The sequence below is a fragment of the Desmodus rotundus genome, chromosome 5, assembly GCF_022682495.2.
Source record: "Desmodus rotundus isolate HL8 chromosome 5, HLdesRot8A.1, whole genome shotgun sequence".
NCBI lineage: Eukaryota > Metazoa > Chordata > Mammalia > Chiroptera > Phyllostomidae > Desmodus > Desmodus rotundus.
Genome location: NC_071391.1, coordinates 136,987,153 through 137,004,813, shown reverse-complemented (window position 1 = coordinate 137,004,813; position 17,661 = coordinate 136,987,153). Strand labels below are relative to the sequence as shown.

The 17,661-nt window shown below is 37.6% G+C and overlaps 1 protein-coding gene across 1 annotated transcript; it reads left to right on the top strand.

Moving 5' to 3' along the window:
• The first annotated feature begins 1,772 nt into the window (after positions 1–1,772).
• On the top strand, positions 1,773–16,352 carry CCT4 (chaperonin containing TCP1 subunit 4). The gene is made up of 14 exons (XM_024552748.4): positions 1,773–2,048; positions 5,263–5,315; positions 6,630–6,719; positions 7,832–7,940; positions 8,501–8,643; positions 10,111–10,232; positions 10,569–10,701; positions 12,005–12,144; positions 13,368–13,464; positions 13,546–13,656; positions 13,753–13,883; positions 14,020–14,254; positions 15,783–15,896; positions 16,141–16,352. Exons 1-14 carry the CDS (start codon positions 1,922–1,924, stop codon positions 16,153–16,155), a joined length of 1,620 nt encoding a protein of 539 aa, XP_024408516.2. The 5' UTR covers positions 1,773–1,921; the 3' UTR covers positions 16,156–16,352.
• The last annotated feature ends 1,309 nt before the right edge of the window (positions 16,353–17,661 follow it).

Here is a 17,661-nt window from a genome sequence, read left to right as displayed (position 1 = left end):
CTCCTGAAGCAGGTCATAAGACCCTCACATGAAAAGGGCCCTTCCTATACCCAGAGCATTCCTAGGTCCAAAGACAAGGGATGCCAAGAGCAATCTGAACAACCAGGCCTAAATTTTTCCAGATTACTACTTTTAGCTCATATCTGTGTCCTATCACATCTCCCCACAACTTTCCATTCATCAAATCTAGCATAAAAAGTAGTTTAACCATTGCTGAACTAATGCTGAAGTTTAACCATTTTTCAGCTGTACATTTCCTTATCAAGGCTCCCACGTCACATAAAACTTACATTAAATAAATCTATATGCTTCTCTTGTTAGTGTCTTTTGTTACAGAGCACCAGGCAAGGACCTAGAAAGATAGAAGAAAAAAAAGATACTTTCCTGCCCCACAGTAGCAAATGTGGAACCAGTTCCGGGAGTATAGGGATATAAACCTGAAAAGATAAACAGGGCCTGGGTCATATTTTACACATAATGCCCATTTTCATACTAGGCCATTGAGGAGTTACTAGAGGGTTTTTGGCAGGCAAGTAATAACATCAGACTTGAGTTCTGAAAAGATTTCTCTGTGTTAGCCGTACAGAAAACATACTGGAGGAATTGGGGTAAGCCAAAAGCTAAACTAGCACAGTAATCAAATGATGTGGGTCTAAGACAGTGGCACTTTGGTTGGAGAATATGAGATTCTTGATATACAAAAGGTAAAATAAGCAGGCTGTGGATGTGGGAAGAGGGCAAAACAAACAGAAGTATTTCATAGGCTTGTTGTGAAGATTAAAAGAGCTAAAACTTGTAAAGCGTTTAGCACTGGGCCCAACTGAATGCTTAGGCTCCCTGAGAGTCAGTGGCTGCCTTACGTCCAAGCAACAAGTGTTAGACCTGACGGATGTGGCTCAGTTAGCTGGGCGTAGCTCCGCAAAGGAAAAGGTTACGGGTTCAATGCCTGGTAAAGGCACAAGCCTGGGTTGTAGGTTCAGTGTGTAGGAGAGCAATCTTTAAAAAAGTAAAATTATAAAGAATCTAGTGTAAAACGAAGGGCTTATACTATAGCAAGGCAGTCCTACTTTGGCAGGCAACCACAGCTCCTTGTAAGATTCTCTAGTACTTGCCCATAAGCCAGGGCTGCAGGTCGATCCCCAGCCAGGGCACATACAAGAAACAACCAATGATTCTTGTATTGTATGTGAATAAGTGGAACAATAAATCGATGTTTCTCTCTCATCATCGAACTTAAAAAGATTCTCTAGTACTTAATAAGGGTGTATTTAAAACTATTGTATGTGAATAAATGGAACAATAAATCGATGTTTCTCTCTCATCAGCGAACTTAAAAAGATCCTCTAGTACTTAATAAGGGTGTATTTAAAACTATAACTAATGGTATTGATCAGTGGGAGACAACCCCAACACCTCAAGCAAGGAAAACCAGACACTCCTCCCAAATCTCTTTCTACTCCCTTTCAAAATAAATAAAATACAGAAAGATGTGACCTGACATAAAGCGCCTCAAACACATCTAGCTAAGGGACCTCACAGCCGGGGATGGAAAACGGAGATGTGGGTGCCCCAACTCCCGCCTTTAAAATAGCCGATCGTCCCTTCCGCCTCACAAGAGTCCTCCCCGCCGACTCCCGACCCGACCACCAGGGTCGGGCCCTTATCCCCAGCGAGGCCCACGTTCCCCGGCGCCGTCCCCTCAGCCGGCACGCGGCGGACAGCCTGCTACGTCACGCCCGCGCCGCGCGGCTAGGCAGGCCCTCTTCTCCACCTCTCCTCCCCCGCCCCGCTCCGCCTCCCAGCCGGCGCCGCTTTCTGGAAGGTTCGTGAAGGCGTTGGGCGCGTACTCTTACACCGCTGCCGGCTGGGATCCGCGTCCATCCGTTCTTCCCGAACCCACGCAAACCCGTCCCTGCTAGCCATGCCCGAGAACGTGGCACCCCGGAGCGGGGCTCCCGTCGGAGCTGCCGGTGGCCGCAACAAAAGCGCCTATAAGGACCGCGATAAGCCGGCCCAGATCCGCTTCAGCAACATCTCCGCGGCCAAAGGTATCGCTCCCCGGGCCCGAACGGGGTGGAGCCCTGCGTTCTCATCCTGGTCTTGGGTGGGCAGGGCTCATCATTTTTGCTTCTTCAGATGACCCCTCTTGTGTTTATGTAGAAAAAGAAGCTTTGTGGAGGGGCTTTGCTTTCTGCCAATAATTCTCAACCCCGCTTATGGAGGGTTTGGGATTTGCCCCGTTCTGCTCCTAGACGCTCATAGTTTTTCTTCCTGGTCACTCACTACATGAAAGGGGTCAACGCCCGCCTGCGACGGTCCTTTGGGTTCTGACAGTTAAGCCCTGTCCCTAATCTGCTTATTGGTTCCACTAGTGAAATGTTTGCACGATACTTTTACGTTCTCTTGATCCTGTAAAAGTGCCAATTAAATAAGCTTCCCTTGCACAACTGTTGAAACGAATTGGATAAACTCTTAATGCCTAATTTGGGGCGGGATCCTTTGTATTGGGCTGTGGAGAATAGATTTTTTGAGAATAATTACGGAAAGCCACATTATGCTTTTATGTTCTCTCTGCATGTGCAACTAAACACAAGCAAATCAAGAAACGTGGACAGTTTGCTGGAGTTGAGGTTTTGTTGGTTTTGTAGAACACTTTGGCGTATGTTGGAAATCAAGACCCGAGTTTTATTGTCTGTTGCCATTACTTCCTGGCTTTGTAACCTTTAACCCCTACCCGAGGTTTACTTAACTATAAAATAGGAGGAAAATGTTCGATTCTTAGTACATTTGTTGAGGGTTAAGAGAAATCTAGCTCATACAGAGTCTGTAAGGGAAGATGAGAACAAAGGCTTAGAGGTCTTGCGTTTGTGTGTTTAGAGTGATCATGAAGGGCCCAATCTTGAAGGGCCTGGTGTCTTGGAAAGGATTTGGCATAACTCCCTGGCTAGAGATCATTTTTCAGTAGAATGAGTTAATAGCTAACTTGTAGGGTTGCTGTGGGGATTAAATAAGAAAGCCTATAAACAGCCGCATGTGTAAAATACAGTCTTACACATATTTGAGGTCATCCCAAGTGACAGAGGATGTGACAGTGCTAAAAGAAACAGGTACAGTAGGTCCTCGAATAATGTCTTTGTTTAACGTGGTTTCTTTGTGTTGTTAGTAAGATGCCCTAGGAACTTAACTCTTGTATTTATAATTAGTCTTATGGTAACATTGGTTTCATTATGTTATTTGGCCGCAGTTCCAAGGATGTGTCAGTGATGCTAAGTGAGGTCTCACTGTACACTGGAGGAAGGATGGTGGAGTAAGAGAATAGGTTCAAATTTGGGCCTAATGAGTTGGAGAGGTCAGAATAACCAGAGGGGTAGACTTAGGGAGTCATTTGGAAATTCAGGAGAGCATATTCCTGGAAATAAAGATTGGGTAGATGGCTATCTAGGGGGCAGAGTGGAAGCTTAGATTTATTACATTAGAAACAAGATGTTTGATAAATTCTGGGGTCGTTTAACCCCCTTAGGGGGTTAAAAGAACTATATGATAGATTTTCAACAAACAAGGAAGGTATAGCATGGGAAGTGTACTGAGGTGTCCTTTGAAACAACAGTGAACAGAGCATTGAAACTGGACAAGGGAGGTATGCATGTAGGAAGGAGAGATCACCTAGATGATGTGAGGAGGACTCAGAGCAAAATGACACAGTTAGTCTTTTCAAGTCCAACAAAATTCTGCAAACTGATTGAGAAAAGCTGCTACCATTTGCATTATTAGTTTAATTCAGGGAGCCGTTTTTTTATTTTGATGTTACCAAAAAAGAGAGAATAGTACCATTGGTTGAGGTAAAAAACCACATGCACAGAAGTCGTAATAGTTGTAGTACTATTCCGTACGAGTTATTTAACAAACAGTAGTACTCTGTGCCACACTGTGTGTTAAACCTTGGACACTCTGGGAGATGCAAGCTGTCTAAAGTCTTTCATTTTTTGGATAATGTGTATTCTTTATGTAGATTAATATAAGGGCTTTTTTTTTTTAGCTTTATCCTTTTTTAGAGAGAGGGGAAGGGAGGGAGAAAGACATCAATTGGGCCTCTTGCACGTGCCCTGACTGGGGACCGAACCCGCAATATAAGGGCATTTTCAAAGTGAATTGGTTTGCTTTAGAATCATAGCCACAAGCGCCCACTAAAATTGCCTGGAAGGCTAATATATAATATTGACTGGATAATTAGGAACAGCAGCCCAAGACTATGAAATAATTAGATAGGAACAATTTTTAAATTATACCAAATATTTTCTCTTAAGCCCTTTAAAATTATGTATTATTGTTCACACAAATGGGGGTGGGTGAGCATTATGTAATGGTGGAGTACCCAGAAACTGTTAGGGCACAATCTCAACCCTGTGTGCGTGGAGTTAAGATGCTGTGTGAGAAGGGGGAGATTTAATCTGTTGTCCCAACGTTGTCGAAGAAAGGGGGTCAGGTATTATCAATTCCACTTTCGTGGACTAATGAAGTACAAACATTCTCATGAACACATGGTAAGAATAACTTTGGAATGGTAGACTGTATGTCCAGAGATGTTGAATAGCATATTAATAATGACTGAAACTCTAATTTTAGATGTGTTTTTTATTTACTTACTTATTTTTAGAGCGGGAGGAAAGGAGGGAGAAAGAGAGGGAGAGAAACATCAATGTTGCTTCTTGCACGCCTCCAACCAGGGACCTGGCCTGCAACCCAGGCATGTGCCCTGACTGGGAATCAAACCGGCGACCCTTTCGTTTGCAGGCTGGCACTCAATCCTCTGAGCCATACCAGCCAGGGGTAGTTTTGGTTTTTTAGTTAAAATTTGGGTTTTTTATTTTTTGGAGGGATGGGTCAAACAAATAATTATATAGTATAGTAGGAGGTCTAGCCTGTACTGTTGCTACTTGTCTTGTTTTAAAGAATGGAGAAAAGAATATAGTCATTCAGAGCTAGATAGTATCATTTTGATATTTAAAAGAAAATTAGATAGATCTTCAAAATTTATTCTGCCACAGGCAGACCACAAGAACTGTGTATAGTGACTTTAACAGCAAAACGTTAATTGTATGGCATACGATTAAAGGGGTAAGTTACTCTGTTTCCCATAGATTATTATTAAACAATTTTCTCTAGTGGACACAGTGAACTGTTCTACACCATATCCTAATAAGGACAAAATGAGAAACCACTTTGTTCTTTAAAGAGTCTTGATTTCTTTTTCTTCCTTTACAGCTGTTGCTGATGCTATTAGAACAAGCCTTGGACCAAAAGGAATGGATAAAATGGTAAAAACTAAATCACGCATTACTTAATTGAATGCTACTGTCCACACTGCAAGATCTTTATAGAGGGTTAAGATGTGCTGTATAAAAAGTAAAATGTGTTAGGCACTTTGAGCGTTCAGAAGAGCGACAGATTACTTGGGGGGAGAGGAACAGGACTTAATTATAATCATATTTTGTTTAATACTTTTTAAACAATGAAAGTAATATGCAAAAGTAGTTATCTGTTGTGTTGTTAGAACGTATAGTAAAAGCGAGGTGCAAGGGCTTGAGTTCAATGTTCTTACTGATGTAGTTCTGTGAGCTGACGTAGACAGGTCTGGGATTTCAACTGTACTTCTCGCTTTGTTGACTGGAAGCATGAAACAGATTCCAGTGACTTTTATGTAATGTACCCTCAAAGTTAGTGCTAGTTAACTTCCATAATGTAAGATAAGGAAACAATATAGAGGACTGTCTGGATGGTACACAGATCATTATTCCTTCTGGATATTTTTATATCCGCCTGATAGTAATGATGTTTTTTTGCTCTTTGCCAAGGATACTAAAAAATAATTTACTGTGTTGACTGTAAGAATTTTGTAAGTTATAGAAATGTCTAATCACTATGTTGTATACCTGAAACTAATACTATATTGTATGTCAACTGTAACTGAAAATTTTTTTAATTATTTAAAAAATCATAGCTAATATTTAATAAAAAAAAGAATTGTGGTCACCACATTTGTGGTGCTGAATTTTGGGGGAAGGCATGGTATTATTATTGCTATGAACCCAGGAATGATAATGATTCCTTTTTTTTTGAAGACTTTATTTATTTTTAGAGGAAGAGAAACATCAGTGTATGAGAGATACATAGATCAGTTGCCTCTCCCATGCCCCCAACTGGGCACCTGGCGTGCAACCCAGGCATGTGCCTGGCTGGGAATTGAACCAGTGACCCTTTTGGTTTGCAGGCCAGCACTCAATCCATTGAGACACACTGTCAACCCAGGGCTGATAGTGATTCTTTATAGTATTGTTTCTACCTATTTGTATCTAGATTCCTTCTCTTTTTTTCACAAATAAGATATAGTTGGAACAAAGCCAGCTATTTCACATGTAAGGTTGGGCTGTTGTGCATATTATTAAATCATCATACTAATAATACAGTGATTGTTAGTATAAAGTTTGAAATTAAACACAGTTATAAGTTATACAGACAAATCATCTCTGAGAAGTACTAAAATTAATAGAGTTTTTAGGGTGTTACAGTAATGCTAGGTAAAGAAAACAATTTTGAAATTATAACTTTGTAAAAAAAAAAAACCTTTATAGATTCAAGATGGGAAAGGCGATGTGACCATTACAAACGATGGTGCCACCATTCTGAAACAAATGCAAGTGTTGCATCCAGCAGCTAGAATGGTAAGTATCATTTTAGCTGAGGTGTTATTTTTAAGTGCACCGTTTGATATTTGGTAAACAGTTAAATTTGTTTTATTTGGTCACATGATATAATTTAAGCATTGTGATTGTTGTCTTGTTAGGTGAAACAGGCATATTTTTAGGATACACTGTGCCTAGGATTATGTTCTTCAGTGCAAGGTGCCTATGCTTGTAAACAGGAATGTGCCATACGCTTGATGAAGGAGGAAATAACATGAAATTGTATAAATTATTAGTTTAATGAGTATTGGATGACAGCAAAATAATTTTAATTGTGTGAAAAATCATGTGTCTAAACTTAGGATGACATTTATTAAAAACAACTGCCAGTTCATCTAAGAAACATGATGATTTCAGCGTTAAGTGAAAAGTTACCCTGTCAGTAAGAAGAAATTTCTGCCTATTAAAAAGCCCCTTTTAATTATGTAAAGATGACTTTTTAAGTGAGTCGGGTTATGCTTATACAGGGTCAGTTCAGATAAACTTGGCAAAAGACTCCAAACTGACATTGTACTCTATCCTGGAATTCCTCCATTTCATAGCTTCCAAGGCCACAGGATAACTGTCGTACATTATTTATCCTTTCTGACAGGAACTTTTAAGTAGCTTGGGAGCAAGTATTTACAAACCATAGTGTGAACCAGAAATCATAACACGGCATCTTACAGAGTATGTAGATAGAATATTTAATGCCACAAATGTATTGGTCATCATTTTAAAATCAAACTGAAGGTAGACAACAAGTCCAGGTTTATATTGAATCTTATAGTGTTGATAACAATCAAATTGTGACACTGATGTGAAGGCCATTTATTTTATATTTGAATTGGTTGTTACTGGGTTCATATTTTTTTAAAGATTTTATTTATTTTTAGAGAGAGGGAGGGAGGGAGAGAAACATCAGTGAGTGGTTGCCTCTCACATGCCCCCCAACTGGGGACCTGGCCCACAGCCCAGGCATGTGCCCTGACTGGGACTCGAACCAGTGACCTTTGGGATTGCAGGCAGGCACTCAATTCACTTAGCCACACCAGCCAGGACTGGTTCTTATCATTTGTCATTGAACGACTTAATGTGTTCTGTTCACTTAGCTGGTGGAGTTGTCTAAGGCACAAGATATAGAAGCGGGAGATGGCACCACATCAGTGGTTATCATTGCTGGCTCTCTCTTAGATTCCTGTACCAAGCTTCTTCAGAAAGGTAGGTAGAACATAGAACATACTTTATTACTGTATAAAGGCAAAAAGTTATTAAGTCATGTCAGATTTAAAATTTAATTTGGAATAATCTTTTTACCAGGAATTTTTAGATTAAATTTTGCTATGTTTATTACATGAATTAGGGTTTTTTTTCCCCCCCTTTTTTGCCAACTTCCTTTTTGAAGTATAAAATTTGTTTTCACTTTTAACTAGCTTGTGTATGTAATTGATCTGTTTCAAATTAAATGGAAATTGGTTATTAGCCATAGTTAAACAGTTAAGGTTATTCAAAGCATTATATTTGTAATTGAAGCATAAGTTAATCTGTAGTTGAAAACAAGATTGGGATTGACTTAGGGAGGGAGAGGGTGAAGCTGGGTGGAGATAGGGAAAGGGAGAAAAAGCGGGAATAGCTGTTATAGCATAAATAATAAAAACTAAATATTAAATAAGTTCAAAACTTACAGCTGCTTTGAAATTTTAATGAATAGAAAAAATTTAAGTGTGTCAAATACTAGTTTATCTGTTATAATTAAGTAACTAGATTTTCATAAATGACAGGGATTCACCCAACTATCATTTCCGAGTCATTCCAGAAGGCTTTGGAAAAGGGTATTGAAATCTTGACTGACATGTCTCGACCTGTGGAACTGAGTGACAGAGAAACTTTGTTAAATAGTGCAACCACTTCATTGAACTCAAAGGTGAGACAAGCACTAAGGGATCATTCTAAAATTATAGCTTAAGGTTTGTTAAGAACCACAGCTCTTATGCTGTGATTTTTATTTGATGCTGTACACAATGTTAAGTCTCAAGAGTGACTAGGTAACTAAAGTAATTTGTATAACTGATTCAAGTAAAATTTACTTCTTCAAGGCTTTCAGATAAATTGTATCACTATTTAACAGATGGAAAAATAGGCCCGGTGAAGTTAAATAACTCATCTAAGACCCATAAATAAGGGGTAGAGCTGAGGTTTGAATCAGGACTGAGTTGCCCATCCATAATTCATCTCTTAACTAACATCTGTGCTGCTGTTTTTAGTTACCAAATTTAAAGCAGTGCTGTTCTTTTCAATTTCTTGGTAAACTATGTCACCTTCTATGTTTTGTCATGTTCTGTGTCACACACACATTCATTCTTTTTCCTTTTCTTTCATCAGCATTATATTGATACATTCTTTTTTCTCAAATGTTAAGTGGAGAGAATATTCTTGAATGTCCACAGAAGTAATTCAGACAGAATAGTATAATGGTTACAAGCATTGGTCATAGAGTTCACTGCTGGCTCCATCACTTTATAACTAAACTGTTAGTTGACTATTTCAATTTCTTCATCTGAAGGTTGAATGAATAATAAGACGACTGCCCAGCATATTGTAAGTGCTCAGTAAATGTTAGTGGCTATTTTTACCAGTGCCTTAGTGGTAAAAATACAGGTGCTCATACATAGCATCTGATTACAAATTCATTTTAGATAGGAAACCTCCACATAAAATTAATTTTCTCTTTTATCTACTATATTAATAAAAGGGGAAAACAAATACACTTTTTTTAGTTTGTTTATTTGAAGAGAGGAGAAACATTGATTTGCTGTTCCACATAGACATTCATTGATTGTTTCTTGTATATGCCCTCACTGAGAATGGAACCCCCAGCCTTGGTGTATCTGGATGATGCTCTAACCAACTGAGCTATCCAGAAAGGCCAAAAATATGTATTTTTATTTTGTGCCCTTGGTGGCTGGCAACCTGAGTTGAAAAGAGTGTGTATGGAATGTTTTCTCATATATACCCACTTTCCCTCCTCACCAGCCCTAAAATAGTGATTGATTACTCTTATCTCTCTCCCTCCCTTTCTCTCTCTCTCTCTCTCTCTCTCTCACTCTCACTCTCACTCTCACTCTCTCAAAGATTTTATTTTTAGAAAGGGGGAGAGGGAGGGAGGGAGAGAGAGACAGACATGGGTGTGAAAGAGAAACATAGATCAGTTGCCTCCTGCCTGCATTCTGGGGACCAAACTCGCAACTGGTAACCTTTAACTTTGTGGGACGATGCCCAGCCAACTGAGCCATACCAGTCAGGGCAAGATTACTTTTTGAAAATCTTTGTCAGTAAAGAATTAGAACTTTTTCCATTGTGAAGCTGATTTTTTTTTTTTTTTTAATTCTAGGTTGTCTCTCAATATTCAAGTCTGCTTTCTCCAATGAGTGTAAATGCAGTGATGAAAGTGATTGATCCAGCCACAGCTACCAGTGTAGATCTTAGAGATATTAAAATAGTTAAGAAACTTGGGTAAGCATATGTATTTATAACTTTAATGAATAAAAGCTGATTTTGAAAGCAAACTGTTACCAAAATTAAATATTACTTGAAATGAAAAATACTTAAGTGAAAGTCACAAAGCTCCTTCTTTCTGATTTTCATGAGAACTTGATTAATTTGGGAATCTCAAGAATTTGTACTCTCTTAACGACAGTAGAGTGATCAAAGAGGTTCAGGAAGGGGCACTAATGTGAGTGAGACTGAAGCACATTTTATCGCATTGGTGAATTTTAATCTGTTAGATATCTATTCAGTACATAGACTTCTACTCCCTGTTAACTATCCCCTTGCTTCCTTTTTTCATAGTGGGACGATTGATGACTGTGAGTTGGTGGAAGGGCTGGTTCTCACTCAAAAGGTGGCAAATTCTGGTATATCCAGAGTTGAAAAGGCAAAGATTGGGCTTATTCAATTTTGCTTATCTGCTCCCAAAACAGATGTAAGTAGAACCAGATGAAGTTGGTTTTTTATGTGTTTAACTTTCTAAAAACAGTCTTTGTATTCATTATTATAAAAATAGAATGTACTGATACTAGTGGTATAAAGCAGATCTCAAAAGAATTAGTAAAATTGAAACACAAGTAGAAATTATCGTATGCCAAAGCATGACAAAATCTATAGCATGAATTGACTTAGTAAAATTGAGCGTTGATTTACTTCATAGATGGAGACATACGTTAATGATAGGTATAAAATAATAAAAAAAAGGTTATATAAAAGTTACAGTGTAGGTAGGATTTCTAGATCCTTTCTAGCTTTCTGAGAACAGAAACCTTCACAGTAACAGCCAGGTCTTTTTCTTACATTTGTACAAATGAAACTTTTAGCCAGTTTAATATCCATACTCTGAAGAAATAAATGGTAGAGTAACAAGTATGCAAGTGAAATTATTTCAGTAATATATTGTATAAAGAGAATTGGAATATTCACAAAACAAGATAATCATTTTGTGCATTTTTTGATGATCAAAATGTACTTGTATAAATACACACATACATACATACCTACATACACAGTGGGGGACCCCCCAAAATTGGAATTATCGTCTAAAGGGTGGGTGCCTTGTGTAATACAGGCTTCCCCTACTAGGTGAGTGTCCCAGGAGCCCAGCTGTGTCACAACTGAGCCACAACTGTGTGTGGTTGGTAGGGTAATAATATGGGTGTAATTACAGTTTTAATTTAAACATTTCTTTTTTTTTTTTAAGATTTTATTTATGTATTTTTTAGAGAGGGGAAAGGAGGCAAAAAAAGAGGCAGAGAAACATCAGTGTGTGGTTGCCCCTCACATACCCCCAAATGGGGACCTGGCCCACAACCCAGGCATGTGCCCTGGCCAGGAATCAAACCAGTGACCCTTTGGTTTGCAGGCTGGCACTCAATCCACTGAGCCACACCAGCCAGGGCTAATTTAAACATTTCACCTAAAATGTCATATGCTACGCTTGAGTGTGATATTGGTATGTTGCAGAATTATACATGCTTATGATTTGGTAATAAAAAAGGAATGTTATTTGTGCTGGACCCTGTATATGAATGACACATGGTATGTGTGTGTGCATAAACACACACACACACAGATCAGTATAAAAGGCCTGCATTAAGGTTAGTGTATATTCATATTCATCATACACCTTTTCTATGCATGTTTATATATATTTGGTATGATTTTGGTTGGATTTATAATTAATAATATTTCCATTAAGTCTTTTTCCCTTTAAATTATGTTCTTTTTCTAAATAGATGGATAATCAGATAGTAGTTTCTGACTATGTCCAGATGGACCGAGTGCTACGAGAGGAGAGAGCCTATATTCTAAACTTGGTGAAGCAAATTAAGAAAACAGGATGTAATGTCCTTCTCATACAGAAGTCTATTCTCAGGTGCGGGGCTATCTATTTTGTTCAACTTTTAATAATAATTGATTTTGGGTCCCCTCAAGTTATTTTTATTTAATTTATTTTGACCCTCTAGCAGTTTTTAAAAAGTGACTTAAGGTGGGTAAACAACTAGACAGTTAATGAATCTGCATTTTGGGGCATTCAGATAATCCTCTAAAGTGGGTTCTCTTCCCATTGTGATAATTTAAATGTGGGATGTATAATCTTTCTAGGCCAAGATCCTAAATGTCAAGTAAATAGAATGCTTTGTTTTTCAGTGTTTTCTTCTAATATGTCGATGCATTCCCATGTACTCTGTTTATTAATCCATTATTCCAGAAAGTACTGTGGATGCTTATTTTATATAGAAACTTTGATGAGGAGTTGGAATATGTGGTTCTTGTGTAATAAGTAGTAACCTTGAGTAAATTGCTCTCAAAATTCAGTTATATATTCCCCCATCTGGCATCACAGGGTTATCAGGATCATTCCAGGTAATTTGTGGGAAGATGTAAATTTGTGGTCTTGAATTAATCATACTTCATTCTAAGTTAAGAGGTATCAATAAAGTTTTTAATTTTTTAAATTGCTTTTTAGGGAGAGAAAGAGAAACATCAGTTTGTTGTTTAACTTATTTATGCGTTCATTGGCTGCTCCTTATGTGTACCCTGACCAGGGATAGAACCTGCAACCTTTGTATATCACGGCCAACTGAGCTCTCCAGCCAGGGCTTAATAACGTTTTAATTATCAGAGATATACTTGGGTTTTTTTGTTTTTTTTTTTAATGACATAATTATCTTGGTGTTTAACAAATAGTGTCATTGGAGTATGTTTTAATATTTTCCATTGGAAACCTTAATTTAAGAATTTTGAGCTCCAGTTGGTTAAGAGTTGTCTCACAAAGCAAAAGGTCAGTGGTTTGATTCCTGGTTGGGGCACATGCCAAGGTTGTGGATTCGGTCCTTGGTTGGGCACACATGAGAAGCCACCAATCTGTTTCTCTTTCACATCAATATTTCTCTCCTTCATTCTCCCTTCCCTTCTCTCTAAAACTAAATAAATCTTACAAAAATAAATTTTAAAAAATTTTGAGCTCATAATTTAAATTCAAAAATAATTTGAGTCATTGGTCATTTAAACAACAGTAAAGTAATGAAAACCTTGAGATGTGGTTGGACAGCAATTTTTTTAACCTATCATTGACATGCTGATTTTGTATTTTAGAGATGCTCTCAGTGATCTTGCATTACATTTCCTGAACAAAATGAAGATTATGGTGGTTAAGGATATTGAAAGAGAAGATATTGAATTCATTTGTAAGGTAAAATACTCCTGACATCTGTATGTGTGAAAATATCCAGTAGTCAAATGTTTTAATTTGTTATTTGACAATTTTTCCTAGACAATTGGAACCAAGCCAGTTGCTCATATTGATCAGTTCACTGCTGACATGCTGGGATCAGCTGAGTTAGCTGAGGAGGTCAATTTAGATGGTTCTGGCAAACTGCTCAAGGTAACAGTGTTATAATTAAGCTTTATTTGTCTGGGATTTTTTTGTTTATTTTAATCCTTATCCCAAATAACCTAATTTGGAATTTGTTTACAAAAGATTACAGGCTGTACAAGCCCTGGAAAAACAGTTACAATTGTTGTTCGTGGATCCAACAAATTGGTTATTGAAGAAGCTGAGCGCTCCATTCATGATGCCCTATGTGTCATACGCTGTTTAGTGAAGAAGAGGTAATGTAAATTGCTAACTAACATTGAGAACATTGAAACTCCTATAATTTGACTATTTTAAAGGTATAAATGCTAAATTATTTAAAATGGATTTCTCTTAGATAAAGTACGCTAAAAATATGTTTGTGAATTTCAGAGCTCTTATTGCAGGAGGTGGTGCTCCAGAAATAGAGTTGGCCCTACGGTTAACTGAATACTCACGAACATTGAGTGGTATGGAATCCTACTGCGTTCGTGCTTTTGCAGATGCTATGGAAGTCATTCCATCTACACTAGCTGAAAATGCAGGCCTGAATCCCATCTCTACAGTAACAGAGTTAAGAAACCGGCATGCCCACGGAGAAAAAACAACAGGCATTAATGTCCGAAAGGTAATGATTTAACCTTTAATTATTGCAGAAAATGTTGATGCTTATAAAATTTTTTAAAGCTTCGTAATTGTCTACTGAATGAAAAGCTTGGAAAGTAAAAAATAGTCTTCGACTTAAATATAAGGTTTGCAAGATAATTAATGTATGCCATTGAGTGAGAATGAAGATGATGCCTCAAGTGAAAGGTACTTGTTTATTAGCTCTGCCAACTTACTGACTGTAATTTTTGGCAAATTACATAGTTTGTGCTTCAGTTTTCTCAGTTGTAAAAACTGATAATTAATATGTCCCTTATAGACCTGTTGTGAGGGTTAAATGTATTACGAGAGAACTCTTACAAATATGCCCGGTGTGAACACTGTACATATTAACCATTGCTGCTATTGTGACCACCAGCCTAATATAATCATCTAAAGTAAACACATAGGACAGTAATAATTTTCCCTTTTGTATTAACGTTTCTCTTTATTGAGGAGACAGATAATACTTAATAGGAAAAACTGACAATCCAAGCTGATATTTTTTTGAATAGTACCGAACTGCAAAGGAGGACACTACCTGGTTTTAGTGAAAGCTTTATGAAAATGCAGCTTTCATTGGTAGGGCATGAAGAAATTTCAGATGGAGGGGCTAATAGTTTATAGGTGAGAGAGACCAAGAAGTTCTGGTTTACTCTAGAGCAGAGGTTATTTGCTGGTGATACTGTGGACTTTAAGGTTGGAAGGATCAGATAAAAGCTATAATGAAAAGACCCTGGGGTATTGGGGCAGGTATGGGTTGAAAGCCACTAAAGTTTTTAAACCAAGAGGCTAAGATAATAAGCATATTTTTAGATGGTAACACAGGAGACTGGTTTGTTTGTTAAGGCCATCGGCAGTAATCCTTAGGGGAAGGGAACTAGGACAGTAGCAGTAAGAATTTAAAAGTGAGATTTGAGAGAGCTGTAAAATGGCAGAACAGACCAGACTTGGTCAAAGTTAGAATTAGGATTCAGAAATGATTTTTGCATTAAAGATCTTGTAATTTGCCTTGGCTGACATAGCTCAGTGGATTGAGCACAGGCCTGCGAACCAAAGGGTCGCTGGTTCAATTCCCAGTCTAAGGCACATGCCTGGGTTGCAGGCCAGGTCCCCAGTGGGTACGTGAGAGGCAACCACACATAGATGTTTCTCTCCCTTTCTTTCTCCTTCCCTTCTCTAAAAATAAATAAAATTCTTTTAAAAAAAAAAAAAAAAAAGGATCTTGTAGTTTTTAATCTCTCTGATCCTCTACCTAATTTTTGCCAGGATATTTTTAAGTTAAAATATGTAGACATTTTAGAATTAGGATTGGGGGAATCCAGCATTGGTTTATTTTTTTTCCAAATTTTACTTGAAATACAACATAGAGTGTAGAGAAGCAGAGAATGTTTCATTCTTGACTATACCAAGGGAAAGCTGCGTTTGAAAAGGCCTTGAGCCGTACTGATAACTGTAGTTGACGATGTGTATAATTACATACACTAAAAGCAACTTGTGCTAATTTGCAGGGTGGTATTTCCAACATCTTGGAGGAACTGGTTGTCCAGCCTCTGTTGGTTTCAGTTAGTGCACTGACTCTAGCAACTGAAACTGTCCGGAGCATCCTGAAAATTGATGATGTGGTAAGTATGTATAGATTGTGAATTTTCCTACAGGGTCAGAAAGGCATATTTTTTGAAGAAATTGCTTGGGCGGGGGTGGGGGGTAAATAATAGATTGCTAGTCATTAAGGTGAAAACACTTCACACTTTTATAGTCTTTTCTCACTTGTTACAATAGGGGTGATTTGGATAATTGCCTAAAATGTCTTCCATCCTTAAAAATCTATTATTACAGGTTTTAAAACTCAGGTTTTTCTCTTGTCAGGTAAACACCCGGTAATCTGGATAATGATGCTGGACTGGCAACATCATGGCCACTAAATAGTGCAGCTGGAGTGGAAGGAAGGTTACTGGTGTTACTTGTTTCAAATACTGTTTCCTCTATGAATTCCTGGGCCTGGTCTTCCAGTTTGCATTTACTTGAAATTGTATTGATACAGTTTGATGAAAATATTAAATATTTGGTTTCAAAAGGCAGATTGATTTATTTTTGCCCTCCTCCCAACATTCTGTTACTTCAGACACTCTTGAAAAACGTATATAAGAAGTGGGGTGGGGATGTATTCACATTTACCTGTTGATTTCCTTAGGATCTTAGCCCTAAATACCATGTGTTACTTTTCTTTCTTTCTTTCTTTTTTTTAACAGAAGTATTGAGGGGGAAAATGGCCAAATTAATATGCTCATCACCCTGATAAATCCCAATTTACATGAAACTATCAAAGTAATATATATACTGTTTGAAAGGTTAACATTACAGAAAGATAAAAGTAAAAAATGAAAGGCTCCCTATACTTTATAATCCTAATCCCTTTTTCCAAGAATAGCACTGTTGAGATATCTAGTACAAATAAAAGTGTACGTATAAATAGCAAATTTTATTTATACAAAAAGGATTCTTAACTAATACGTGTTTCAATGGTTTTAAACATTTTCATTGACTCTACCCTGATCAAGCATATGTCTCACCGTGAATAGTGTAGAGTCAGAGTAATCTCTTCCTCACTTTAACCTTCTTCCATTAGTTCTTCACATACTGTAGCTACTGATTTTTTAAAAACTTATCAGGCACTCACCTTTATGAAAGTTTTCATGGCTTCTGATTGCCTTTGCATAAAGGCCTGACCTTTGAAGTGGACCTAAATTGGGCCTACGCAGTCTGGTATTAACTCCCATCATCTCTTCTATTTCACATGGAGTGTTATAAAAGCAACTAGGACTCTCTGTTGCATCTGTGGAGGATTTCAGCCAATCAGTCTGAAGCTTATTTATTTTCTGACAACTCAAATAGTTAACTAAAATAATAAGTCTTAATATGTTTAGATACCTATTTCTGGATTGTCTAGAATTTAATTCAATTTACTAGCTCCCCCTTTTAATGGCTATTTAGAGCTTACTGTAAAATAAGCTTTTTCTGGCTGCCATGAAACTGTTGAATGAAGTATGTCCTAAAATCTTTTAAGTCAAAATACTCTCCAAATTATTTATATTGGAACTTTTTATCAGTCATTCAGCACAGGGCTCTGTGTGTCATATATATGGAACCCCTAAAGATTCCACGGAAAAAGGAATCAGAACTAATAAATACAACAATATAACTGGATGTAAGGTTAACATGTAAAAAGAAGTTGCATAGCTATACAGTCTGAAAAGGGAATTACAAAACCTCAGGAATTACAACCACACCTAAAACAAAAAAGAAAACTAAGCAAACAACTAGAACAGAAACAGAACCACAGAAACAGAGATCACATGGAGGGTTATCAATAGGGGATTGGGAGGTGGG

What these genes read in the sequence shown, in the direction of transcription:
- CCT4 (XM_024552748.4), top strand. Translation starts at nt 1,922, where the DNA reads ATGCCCGAGAACGTGGCACCCCGGAGCGGGGCTCCCGTCGGAGCTGCC. An exon ending in CAACATCTCCGCGGCCAAAG is followed by an intron (nt 2,049 to 5,262) that starts GTATCGCTCCCC and finishes CTTCCTTTACAG; the next exon opens with CTGTTGCTGATGCTATTAGA. An exon ending in CAGGCATTAATGTCCGAAAG is followed by an intron (nt 14,255 to 15,782) that starts GTAATGATTTAA and finishes GCTAATTTGCAG; the next exon opens with GGTGGTATTTCCAACATCTT.